At 38.9% G+C, this 13,287-nt stretch overlaps 2 protein-coding genes across 3 annotated transcripts; both read right to left on the reverse strand.

Moving 5' to 3' along the window:
• Nucleotides 1-1,718: 1,718 nt before the first annotated feature.
• LOC114162023 (P2Y purinoceptor 13-like) lies at nt 1,719-2,813 on the reverse strand. Its single transcript, XM_028045768.1, has one exon. The coding sequence runs from the start codon at nt 2,667-2,669 to the stop codon at nt 1,719-1,721; it is 951 nt and encodes a 316-aa protein (XP_027901569.1). The 5' UTR covers nt 2,670-2,813.
• A 615-nt stretch (nt 2,814-3,428) lies between these two features.
• LOC114161315 (P2Y purinoceptor 12-like) lies at nt 3,429-6,630 on the reverse strand. Of its 2 annotated transcripts, none has more exons than XM_028044522.1 (3): nt 6,349-6,630; nt 5,849-6,108; nt 3,429-4,733 (listed from the first exon to the last, which is right to left on the reverse strand). In XM_028044522.1, the coding sequence occupies exons 1-3, from the start codon at nt 6,458-6,460 to the stop codon at nt 3,906-3,908; spliced, it is 1,200 nt and encodes a 399-aa protein (XP_027900323.1). In that variant the 5' UTR covers nt 6,461-6,630; the 3' UTR covers nt 3,429-3,905. The 2 variants fall into 2 exon arrangements, with proteins under 2 accessions (XP_027900323.1, XP_027900324.1); XM_028044523.1 differs by having other exon boundaries at nt 6,390-6,603.
• Nucleotides 6,631-13,287: the final 6,657 nt, after the last annotated feature.

Raw genomic sequence — 13,287 nt, forward strand, 5'->3', positions numbered from 1 at the left:
ACCTAAGAGGCTGTTTCCAATGAGCTGCTAGAGATTTTGAGAACTTCTTCATCTCTTTTCTTTCACTCTGGGATAAAATGATTCTCTGACCCACTTATAGAAGTTAATGTGAAGAGAAGGAGTACTGCAACTCTATCAACTTTGACTTTTCTCTTTTCCCACATCTTTTTTTTTTTTTCGAATTTCATCCTTCGGTTTTAATAAAATGCAGCTTGAGGGTTTAAGAAGGAGAAAGGTGCAGCTTTTATTTCTGACAAGGCACATTTTATGACTGAAAAAGAATGTGTGATGACCTTATGATTTCAGCAATAGCCCTTTTTCTATGCCAAATGGTTTACTTTATGTCACTTTTAGCACATAAAACCTTCTCTTAATAAATCCTATGCTGCACAATTGCTTTTAAATTTGTGAAATAAAAAAACTCTATCCCGTAACGCATGTTAAGTTTGAATAATTTCAAAACAGGATTACATCAAAATAACTGACTAAACCTCATCTTAGTTGACAGATCATTCAGTCATCTGTCATGATTCAGTAACTACAGTTTTTACATACTGCACTCTGAAATACATAGATATATTAACATAGTGTTCTGTTTTCACCTTAGAGTTCTTTCCTATTAGGGTAGTAAAAGAAATAAACAAAGAAATCATCAAAAATGGAATTTAATACAAGTTTACCTCTCATTTTCACAAATTAACATAAAAAAATTCAATAAAGAGAAATATATACATATACAAAGAATACAAGACTGGGGAAAAGGATTTAATTTATCCACCACCGAGATTTGTTAGAGATTTGATATTTGGTCAGCTGGTAAGACAAAAGTCCAAAGCAATATTTTTTGTTCTGTCTCATCTTCATTAAGATTATTCTTAAACTCTTTTACAAGAATCACTGCTGGTACTTAGTTTCATTTTAGCTGTACTCAGAAAAAAAAAATATTGGTATCAAGAATTTACAAAAGCAAACTGAAAGTTTATTAGTAGATAATAAATAATTTGTTGCGTAAGCTCACCGATTTCTGTAAAAAAAGGAACTGTTTAAAAGAGAAGTGTGACAGAAAAAAACTGAAATCAATGAATCAAAGTTAACTATTTATCTCAGAAGTCATGAATAGCAGCAGGCCCAAATTGATTGCAGTAGCGCTGACTATATATAAAGATGTAGTGGCCATATTGGATTTGGGAGTCTGATTTGAAGAAACCCTTCCCTGCTAGAACTGCATCTTGAGGGGAATTCCTGTGAATCTTGTAAAATTGCACTTTTGAGTCAAAACTGAGAGCAGAAATAAATTGCCTTCTTCACCCCAAATGTGGAGAAGTCATGGTTTTTGTTTGATATTTGTTTCTTCTCTAATTTTATTTTAATGTTTTTGCAAAAAACACAACACACTAAAAAAAACAAGAACAAAAGAACAACCCCTGATTTAAAATGTCTCTCAATTTGGAGAAATCTTTAGTTTTCACTGAGATGATACTTTAAAAAAAAAAAAAATGGATTGAAAAACACAGTAATCTGTGTAACCAGTCTTTAATCTCAAAAAGATGTCGATCTACATCTGGTCACTAGAGGGCTGTGCAACATAACATTTAAAACTGACCTTTTCACTGTTTTTCTCTTAAGACATGTTTAAACCTGAGGAAGTCTCTCTTTTTGACAAAAGAGAGACTTTTGTCAAACATGTTTAAACTTGAGGAAGTCTCTCTTTTTGACAGTCACCCTCTGTTCAAAATACAGATACCTGCTCCTTTTACCATGTCAGTCAGTTTGTTTTTGTAGTTTTTGCACAGGAGAACATACAGAAACTGGTCGAGGAAGACGTTTGTGGAAGCAACCCAGATGGCTAATTCGTGCAATATGAGCAACCATTCTTGATTGCAGACATCAACTTGCTGCAGATTAAGAGGAATGCGTAGTATATGCAGAGGAACAAAGCACACACAAAACACAAGGAGAACCACAAAGACCCGTAGTTTGGTCTTCTTCTTTCCTTTGCCGTTGTTGCTCCCGGAGTTTCTGAAGGACTGCAGGACTCTCATTATGATGCAGACGTAGCAAGAGACAATCAGCACGCTGCATATCCAGAAAAGTATCTCCATAGAGCTCACCACGTACCTGTGAAAAGTCAACCCAACTGGACCCTTCAGGGACAAGCAGATGTCTTCCGAGTCATTATGAGGAGTTTCATCAGTTAGAATCATAGTTGGGACAGCTGTAACTCCGAGCAGCGCAACCCAGACGAAGGTGGACGTTATTTTGCTGAACATTACGTTTTGTCCCAGCGTGGTTCCCCAAGGCCTAACAATTTTGAAGAAGCGGTCCAGGCTGATAAGACCCATCAAGGTTATGCTGGTGTACAAACTAGTGTAAAAAATGACTCCCGCGTAACGGCACAGAAAGACTTTAATCTGAATTTTTGCCCCAGGAAGCAGGTTTGCGGCCAGGGGAGGGATGGTCGCTGTCATGAGCAGGTCAGCCAGCACAAGGTTTTTGAGATAAACTACAAAAGTGGAAACTGAGCGGAGGTGGAAAGACACCCACACTGTGACCGCGTTAAGCAATAACGCAAAGGGGAACATGATGAAGAAAAGACAGGCAACGATGACCTTTGTGGTGTCAAGGCTCGAAGGGCTGCAGTCCGAGATGTTTGACACGTTACTGTACATCCTCCGGATCTGTTAGGAAACATTGGAGCATCAAACAATTCTCAGAAACACATAAAAAACAAACAAAGCACTGACATTTGATTTTCATCTCCGATTGACTTGCTAATGTCGTTAATGAGTCCTCGCGACAAATACTTTGACCGGAGCAACATCACGAAATTAGAAGAGTTTGTCTGGACTTACGTCAGCTGTGGACAGGGTCAGGACAGGGTTCCGAAATGAACTGGAACACGTTTCTGATTTATTAAGAAAGGGGAATGACTTCTGCTTTACATCTTAATCCTGCTTTCCCCAGCATGTCTGATTTGCAATTGCCATTAGGAAAGAAAACATTTGTTGCAGTGTCCAACCAGAGCATTTGAATGCATCCTGAAACTTGAACCTGACAACAAGGAATGGATATTATGTAATTGCTGTTCTACTTTTCCCTCATTTTAAATCAAAACCTCTAGTTGTTACACGGGCACAATCAACTTAAGATGCACCATTGCATTCTTTTCTGTCTTCCCTCAAGGGATGTCCTAAGATGCATTGATTTGAAGTCATTGACGTTTAGACACTTGCCAATACTGAACTGCATTCAAAGTTATGTCATTCCCCCCACTTCCTCCATCCTACCCATTCTGACACTCAGTCAGAGCTTCAGTCAGCCATCTTTATCACACCCAGACAGCTGAATGTACTGAATTTCTGCCACGTGGTTGGTCGAGTCACGATATGGCTGAACAAACACCAACATATCTGGAGTCAGACCACAGGCACTTTTCAATTTCCTCAGTGTTTAATGAAGTATGATGCAAAATCTACAGAAGACTCACAACTCAACAAAAAGACGTATACAGTCATTAGAACTTAATCTGAAGGAAAAACCAATAAAATATAAAGGACAAACACAAACATGAAATATGTGAGACACAAAAGGTCACCATACTTTTTGTTTTTAGATAATCATTTGGTATAACAACATAGAAGAGAAACTTCTTGCTTGTTGTAAAGAGAAAGAGGGAACAGAAACTCTGCAAAAAAAAACAAACAAACTTGAAAATAAAAAGTCTGAATTCTCATCACTTTCAGTTGCTTTTTGGTTACATGTTGTATCACAGTTGATGCCATTTCTCATTTTACCATATGTACAATTCTCAACAACAGGACATTTCTGAAGTGCCCTGCAGTCTGTCACAGAAAGTTTACATATCCAGTGCTCTGTCACAAGACTCTACCTTATATCCAGCAGATTTATGTGGATGCAGACGAGTCCCTGACTGACTCTGTCCCTCTTTCTGTTAACCAGCTGCAGGTACCGGGAGGCAGCCGCAGGGTCTTGAACAAAGTGGTCCTGAAGGACTGACAGAGGAAGAAGTAGATCAGAGGGTCCAGCACGGCATTTAGAGAAGAGAGGAAAAGTGTGCTTTCCTTTAGCTGGAAGAAGAAAAGCCGGAGCTTGCAATCAAAGAGAACCCCTCTAGTCTGGCTCATTGTGTAGGGGATTCGTGCAAAGTGAAACGGCACAAAGCACACAAAGAACACCGCTAGCACGAGGAATACATTTGCATTCATTTTTCTCCTGGCTTGGGGAGACTTCCGAGTTGTTTCTGTCCTTGTCGCTAAAGATATCGTCCCTCCAGGGCAGCGGGACTTAGTGCGAGAGTAGGATTTGTACAACTCTTTGGAAATTAGAGTGTAACATATTATCACGACAACCAAGTTCCCCCAGAAAATCACTTGACAGACGTGATTTACCACTTCGTGCCAAAACAGACCAGCCTCTGTCTTCAGGTCACTGCACTTGAAGTATGGAGAAGCTGAGGCTTTTCGTGTAAGGATCACATTTGGCAGACAGAGAACCAGCAAAAAGCTCCAGACGGCCCCCGAGAGGAATTTCCTGCGGGCCAGACGGGCAGAGTTGGTGCCTCTGAACGGCATCAGGGTCTTTCTGCAGCGATCGATGCTGATGAGCCCGAAGAACAGGATGCTGATATACATTGTGAGGTAAAACAGCACGGAGGAGACTCGACACACAAAAATCCTTATGTGTGACGGCGCCATGTTGGAGTCGGACAGCACCTGCAAAAATAAAGTGTTCATTCTTTTAGGGTTTGCGCTTTTTTTTCTTCTTCTTACATTCACACAGTTTGAGATTTACACAGTTCTAATTATTAAATTGAGGAAAGGCTTTTAATCCCCACTAGATATTTAGCCCAGATTTATTACTTGCAGATTTTCAGAAGCTCCTATTTATTAAGTATTAGGTGAAATTTTTCATCAACTGGGATAATTTTGACAACAGAAGTTTAATAGGAGATAGATGCTGAAAACCTAAAGACATAAACCAAACAATGTCCACCACATGCACTGCCACCAATGTTGAAGATATGTTATTTCATAGAGATTGATATATTTAAAACCTTTTTTCTTTTATTTTAAGCTTGCTGTAGCCCACACTTAGACTGAAAATCCTGAATATGCCTTGCTTCACAACTCTGTTAACATTTCTCCTTGTGCACCTCTCTACTGAAAGTTTTCCTTCCACTCAACTTTCAAATTATATATCTGCATTGAGCACTCCATGAGCAATCAGTTTCTTTTGCATTGACTGTTTGTGGTGTATACTCTTGTGAAGTGTGTCTATTAGAAACTGAATAGTGCATTTTCATTTTTATAGAATAAGAAGCTTTGTCTGTTGACATTTTAATTTGGACTGTTGAGATTCATCTGTACTGCTCTGCCTACAAATACACATTAATCAGTCAAAGCAACACTAAAGGTACGGTCTTAATGAAGGAATACTATTATAACATAGTAAACTATAACGTTTTACATCATACGTGTTATTTTTGGCCATTTCAAATATTATGTCCTCTTTCCCATTTTAAATATTGCTATAATGAAACCACTACTGTCATAGATATACCCAAGAACACATTAAGTTATCGGTGGCTGATTTTTTTAAGCTTCCTGATCAATATAAAAGCGTACATTTTAAACTTAGTGTGGAACCTATAATTTAGCAACTAAGTAATTTTTTTTCCTTTGCAACCAAAGATAAACCTCAAAGTTTTACTTTATTTTTTATCTTTACCAGGAGCACCAGCATATATGGAAGGCATAGAAGCCACTGATTTTTTTATTTTTATTTATTTATTTTTTTTCACAAGCTACTGCATATAAATGTAACAAACCTTGAAGGGGAATGTCAGCGTCATGACAACATCGGCGACAACGACATTCTTCAGGTAAATAATGAAGTGCGACCGAGACGGGATGCGAAAAAACACCCACACTGCTACAGAATTGAGAGAGAGTCCCACCAGGAAAAGACAGGAGTACAAAACGGGCAGAACCAGCGTCTTAAAAATGTTGTTGCGGGAGCAGGTGGTGTTGATGTGGCTGTGGTTGCTGGGGAACAGCTGAAGGGTTACATTTCCATCCATGTGTGCGGCTAAAAGTAAGAACAAATCAATGTGGGGTCGCTTAAAACATGCATCAATCAATACAAAATACATAACAAAAGATTGTGTTTCTTATTTATTTTTTAAAAATATAAATGCATCTTTTGACCTCAACACATTTCATTCTAAAAGTAAAAGCAAAAATCTTGAAAAACTACTAAACAAGACCCACTGTGGCGTTTTATTCATCACTTTGAATACCCTATCTCACAGCGGAATCACTTCCTCACTTATTTGTTGTTGCAAATTTACTGTAAGCTTCTTCACCGACCTGATCCTTTTGATGATGCGTATCAATGCAATTTCTTGGTATCTCTTCTCAGTATTCTTTCCAGATATCATGCTGCATAGGCTTTATGCCGGTTCGTGTCTGTCTCTGTGTTTTAAACAGAGTTTTGTTTCTGGGTCATCATGGGATGAAACTCTCATTTCTCCATTCTCTTTCCTGAGACAACAAGTCGTAAAAAAAACTTACATTTCTGGGTGTGCATAGATCAGGAGATTTTCTTTTGTAAGTTTTAAATATAGGTTTCAGCTTTCTTTAAACTGAATTTGAAAAATGTGAAAACTGTACCATCTACAGTATATATATATATATATATATATATATATATATAACAAACAAAAACGACAATCAGTTACTTTCCTGCAGTCTCTATTTTCAAAGCATTTGACCTCTGTTATACAGATATGCACTTCCTCTTTGCAATTTTGTTCCTATTTGCAACAGTTGTGCAAATAGGAACCTGCCAAGCCTGCCCGAGCTCACCGAGCCACTGAGTTGGGCAATGCGGATGTCTGGATAAGTCTGTGAGGATTTGGATTTTGTGTCTTTTCAGTTAAATGAGTCTCTGTGTTGTCCCGGCTGCCCCTTGATTTTCCCCAGCTGTCCCTCGTTTTCCTCGATTACCTTCCCTGTGTATTTAAACTCACTTGTGTCTCTTGTTCCCTGTTGGATCCTAGTTGTGTCATGTCTCATGTCATTATCTCTAGCCGTGTTACCATTTGCTACCAGAGTCTAAGCTCCTTGTCTCTGCTCACCTGTGCTGCCTGGATTTTTTGTACAATCCATCATTAAACTTCAAAACTTTAAAATTAATTTACTCTTCATACGTGGGTCCACTGCGTCTATCTCATCACTTACAACTACCATTTCTTGACAGCAGGATCTGACCAAAAGCAACTGTGGTGAGGTTAGGGATAAAGAACATTTATTTTGGAACCTCCACAGTTTGACGGTTCAGACAGTTTTACATAACATAAGGCTACATTTACACGAGTCCGCTGTCTGGAAACTGCCACTGCTTTTGGTTGCTGTGTTAATTGGGGGGAAATAAACATCCCAAAACACCTCGACTCTGCTGTAGTCACCACATCCAGGTCCAGGTCACTATATGGCGCTGTGATTTTAGCATGTCGTTTTTTTTTAATAGTAGTTTCCACCTCATTTAGAAACCAGAAACCCACCTCCGTGTCCAATGAGCTAGATATTGTGTTAAACTAAACAACTTAAGTAGCACACAATGTCATCTGCCATTGTTTTTGTTATGTGCCTGTGCATGCGTAGAACAAACACTGCAGCCAGCTTTGGATGAGACGACTGAGTCTTCAGGAATTTCTCTCTGTAAAGGGACTACCGAACCAAGCAGTCAACTTGTGGGACGTTCATTTTGGCTCACACTCTTCAAGTTCCACTGATCAAACCGAGCCAAGATTCTCTGAAAACCCGCCCGTTGCAGCATGGTATTTTGTCATATCAGTCAATCAATCAATCAATCAATCATTGATCAGTTTATTTGTATTGCACAATTCAGACACTTCAAAGTGCTTTACGTCATAAAAACGCAAAAAATGTTTTTTGTGTGGTTTTCAACAATACTGCAAACACAGAGATCCTGGCAGAGAGGAACAAGTTAAAAGAAGGAGGAAATGACGATTGATTAGCTGGAATATCTCATTGTTATTTTTCCTGTTATTGGGAGCCAAAAAAAGAGAACAAAAGTGCTCGCCGTGCTCGCTGTGTGCCTCCTCCTGGCCTCAGACCATTGCTCCTTCAAACCATCTTAAGATTCCAGCGATACTGGAATTGGCGCCCAGTTGGTTCAGCTAAAGAAACTTAAAAAATCTCACTAATCAATTATTAATAATAATTATTAGTAACCACACAAGACACACATTGATGCAAATTTTGATTTCTTACACCATAAACAATGAGGTTAAAAAAAAACCTTTTCAGTTTAAAAGTCTGGACATTTTACTTTCTCTTTCTTAGATTTGATCTGTGTGACTCTTTCCAACAGTTTTATATGGCAACAAACGGCAATCTTTTTTTTAAAGTGAATTACTCATGTCCATTTAAACATATTGAAACTTCCACAAACTGAGTCATATCTAATAATGTCCAAAAGTACCTTACATTTAATAATAATCAAGAAATAAACTAAGTAAGCCAAACTACACTCTACTTCAACTACATAGATGTGTTTTTGAAATTTTGGACGAATTGCAGATAAGAGTGACTCTATCACAGATTAAGAACCACGGTCTTACCATGTTGCCTTTCACTTCTTCTTTTTCTTACTTGACCCATGTCTCTTTCTGCCCTTCATCCTCTAGTGAGCCAGCAGGATGTGTGTCAACGTCGCAACTTCCTGCTTTTATGTCAAGAATGCAACATCTAAAATATATGTATTTCTTAGTGAAAGCTTATTTAAATGTTCCAGTGTGTTTTGAAGGATGCTTGGTGTCGTGGATATGAATGTCGGCTAAACTGTATTAAACTCAATGTGTTGTATCTGGTATTGGTTTCCTGTCTGTTCACATTTGCTGCACATCCAGTCATGTTTTCCACAGCTGTGATCTACGCACATCTGCTTCAGATCAGAAGTAAATTAAGTGCATATCATACAGCAGAGGACTCGCTTCATATCAATATTCCTCGTAAAATTTCCAATTGTTTCGTTTAGTGTCAGTTTATGGGACTGACTTAACGGGCACTTCTTACACTGCATGCAGTCTCGGTGCTCCTACAACAGATCAATAGGGATGAGAATTGGTGACAGTACTGGTCACTCCATTGTGGACAGAATACTGGCTCACTGCTTCTTCTCTAAATATGTCTTGAGTGGTTTGAAGCCATGCTTCGGGTCATTCTCTGGTTGTCGGACAGAATTGGCTCCGGTCAAGCACTGTCCACACGGTATAGTGTGGCATTGTGAAGTGGACTTTCACTTTTACCCTCCCACTTCACCAGCACCAAAGCATCCCCAGACAATCATGTTTAATCCTCAATGCTTGACATGCGGCATCAAGCACTCCTTTTGTATTTTTTCATTTATTCTGTGTCTCAAAAGATGCCTTCTTTGTGAGCCAAACACCTTAAACTTAGATTCACCTGTCCACAACATCTTTTTCCAATCTTCTTCCATCCAGTGTTTGTGCTTTTTTCCCCCTTTTGTTGACGAGTCTCCCATGTCTTTTTTATTCTTTCATGTAGCATTTTTTTTAATCAGCTCCCTTTGCATGTAATTTGATCTTCTATATTTGGCCCTTTTATCCCAACTGACTCTCATCTTTGGATAACTGGACTGATATTCAGTCCTGTTATCTTCATCTTTATTTTTACATATGTTTAAAAATTGCAAGATAAACTCAAGAGAGTTGAAAAAAAAAACATGCCACGATTGTAATCCTGCATCTTTTTTCTGTCGTTCCAATCTGCATTAATCCTTTTTAGACCAAAGCATGAGCAAATGATTTGCAAATGCTGAGTTTCAGACATATGGGATATTTCATTTGCTGTAATGTTTTCAAACGCCCAAGGCAGAAATAAAGCAAATAAATCAAACTGATCTGACTTCATTTTCCATTTTAAAAGTGGTAAGTGTCCCACTGGCACACACGCTTTCCTTCACAATGTCTGTTCATTGATTGTTCCAACTCCCACGTTACCCCTCGACCTTCACGTGCCACAAGACCAGTTGCTGCTTGCAGAGTCCAAATAATTACACCGTGGGCAGAATGAAATCTGCTCTCCATTGAGACCTTTGAGTCCTTTCAGAATCCATTTGTGGCTGAAGTTCAGGGAGAAGCTACAAAGCAGGACGCCTTTTGCTTGAGAGAAAACATAAAACCAGCAAGAATTACAATATAGGACCAATGAGGCTGGCTGATGGAAACCCAGTGTGATGCTAAGCCGTGACCCCTGACCCTTCCTGACAGGCAGAGATCGATCTTTTTGTCAGGTTAACTGGCGAAATACGGAGCATTGAAACTTCTTAGCACATAAAGAGGAAGGAAAAACAATCACGGTGGCCCACGGTCGTGATTTGTTTGCGACTGTCTACGTGTCTAAGTTTATGTGCATACATTTCCTCTGGCAGCTGTTCAAATTTGTTTCTCCATGCACAATTAAAATGTGGAGGCCAAGCTTTGTTTTGACAGTGTAAGGTTTCTTTAGCTACTGCTGCTGCTGATATTCAGTCCAGTGTAGGTCTCCGGAGGTCTGCTTTCCATATGGATCCACGCGGACAAATCCGTGGCGAGTCATATGAAGCAAAGGTTAGTGCAAGAGGTGGGGGATTTTTTTTTTCATTTAACTTTTTCTTTTCACCAAGAAAATCCCTACAGAGTTTAAAACACTCTATTGGGAGAAAACCCTGGCCAAGACTAGCAGCTGAACACAGAGATTACAGAACATTCACAGTGAAAACGGGAGACGTTAAAGACATCATGAGTAAATTAAACGGTTTTTTTCAGTTCAAACGTCTACAGACAGAGGATTCTTTCTAAAGATCAGTAGGAACAGCCTGAAGAACATTTGAAACGATTTCTTTCCAAATTCAGTTTGATCTTTAGCCATCGAAAGTAAAAAATAATTCAAAATCTTGCTCTAGTGCACCATCTAGTGTTAATTATCATTTATATACTTTAAGAAGAATTTCAGGGTACGGTCAGTGGCAGCTGCTAGTGTTATTCTTGTGGGCTCCAGGTTAGTTCTACATTCGTAATGTCTGACTTAAGAACATTCCTTCCTGTCTTATTGGTCTCGCGTGTCCACTATGGGTGTGTTGACTCTCTGGATCAAAAACGGGATAAGCACACAGAGACGCACGCACACAGGCGCATCAGGGGATCCATCTGGCTCCTGGACTTTGGCATCCTTCGGCAAACAACCTTATTGATTCCAAAGTTCCTCCCGGTTGCTGCTCACAAAAAGATGTTTTCCTGGCAACAACGTTTTTTAGCAGAACTCAAGTCCGATGTCTGCAATACGCATCAGAGAATGACCCAGGTATCACTACCTTACTTCGCAAATGCAGTCGTTCCCTATTTCTCCCATATTCAGTGACCTAAGTAGATCTACTAATGGAAGTGCATTTGTTTTTTAGTGCCTACTGTGATTTATTTAGTGTTCTGCACACAATTTTATGTATTGTCTTGGACTCTTAAGTTTTTCTGAGATCTGTCAATCCATCAATCAAGTTTATTTGTATCTCTTGTCAGCAACAAGGCAGTTTAAAGTGCTTTACATAATAAAAACACAAAAATACAAAGTTACAGAACACACATGACATGGAATCTATGGACATTTGGGAGGTAAAATGGAAAGCTAAGCAGAAACTGTATTATATTAATGCTGTCATGCAAAATAATATTTATTTGTGAATGAAACCAAGACAAACTGACCATGCTGTGAGGATGCATTTCTTTAGCTAGGATATGGAAGCTTGATTAAAATATGAATGGAGCTAAACACAGGGCAGTCCTTGGAAAAAAAACAACAACAAAAGAAACATGTTGGATGTAAATAAATTCAGATTAGGACAAAGTTTGACATTCTATCAGGATGACCATAAACATCAATTCAGAACAACGGTAAAGCAGTTCATTGGTGAAGGTGGCGATAAAGCCAAAATGCAAAATGGCACAAGTGTGCAAAATTCATAGACACAGGCCAAAAACATATGAAAAGAGCTGATGTACAACAAATAAATGCAAATGCACACCAGAGATTTATATTTGCACAAAAATACATATATTTAAAATCCTGTATCCCTTTCATCGCCCTCCAGTCATGCACTGTGTTGTTTTTATCACACAAAATTCCTATAAAAGATGAGAACTTAGGTTTAGGGTTGAGAAAATAATATGGAGAGCTATGCCAAGAAAACTGGAAAACAGCAGGACAACAGCACTCTTTGAGGCTCGGCCTGTTTTGAGATACCGGGCATATTTGACACGTCGTCGATGTGTGCTCGGCGGAGACTTGTGTGCAAACAGCGAGCAGCTGAAAGGCCAAGGGACTGTTCAGAAGGTGTTACACCAACAACTGTGCAATGTCAGGAAACCCAGAGAAGTCATCCAGAGCAAAGGATTAAAGCAACACATAAAGTTTGCAGATGCTAAAAGGATTCTGAAGCCAGGAAGATTTTAAAAAGAAGTTTAAGTTGCCTAAACACTTGCTCTTTTTCATGGGTAAGTGTCTGACAGACAAGAAGGTAGCAGATTACATTTTGTAATTGTTGTTTTTAAAAAAGCATTAAGAAATGCATCATTTACCGTTCAGTAGTAATGGCCAATCTGTGGAGGTTGGGTTTTTCCTGTGATCTCATCTTGCTAACATCTATGTGAGGCAGACAAGCCACAGCAGGTGATTCAAATGATGTCATGTAATACGGCTGAAATAAAACCAAGCCTGTTAAACTCCTTGAACGCTCAGTAAAAGAACTTTGTTTTGCTAGGTTTATTTTAAACTGGTAGCGTTTCCTTTTATGTTTTTGATTTCCATATGCAAATCTTACAAAATGAATAGTTTGCCACAGCTTCTCGTTTGTAGTTTCAGAAGAGAGTTTGTTTTGTTTTTTTTGACTGAAACCTTGATGCCATCTGTTGGTTACATGCAAGGATGACATGCAACATGCATGGATTTTAGTAAAAATGTTGAGATGACTCCGGGTTCTACTGTGATCTGAATATTTAAGAAGCCCAGTTTACTGGAACTGGAGAATGCATTTGCACAAAACCCTCCAAAGCAAAGTCCTAAGGTGCTGTCCCATCTTATTTATAGGTGCTCAGTGTTTTCTCAGCTGTGTCTGTCAACTCCTTCAGCTTGCATCTAAATTACAGGCTGGCTTTACAGCAAAGTGCAAAATGAGATGTTGTATCCA

Source organism: Xiphophorus couchianus, chromosome 18 (assembly GCF_001444195.1).
Source record: "Xiphophorus couchianus chromosome 18, X_couchianus-1.0, whole genome shotgun sequence".
Taxonomy (NCBI): Eukaryota; Metazoa; Chordata; class Actinopteri; order Cyprinodontiformes; family Poeciliidae; genus Xiphophorus; species Xiphophorus couchianus.

Coding starts and splice junctions, on each gene's coding strand:
- LOC114162023 (XM_028045768.1), bottom strand. CDS start 2,669: ATGTACAGTAACGTGTCAAACATCTCGGACTGCAGCCCTTCGAGCCTT.
- LOC114161315 (XM_028044522.1), bottom strand. CDS start 6,460: ATGATATCTGGAAAGAATACTGAGAAGAGATACCAAGAAATTGCATTG. Junction 6,109..6,348: donor AAATTTGCAACAACAAATAA/GTGAGGAAGTGA, acceptor TCTTACTTTTAG/CCGCACACATGGATGGAAAT. Junction 4,734..5,848: donor CGCTGACATTCCCCTTCAAG/GTTTGTTACATT, acceptor TTATTTTTGCAG/GTGCTGTCCGACTCCAACAT.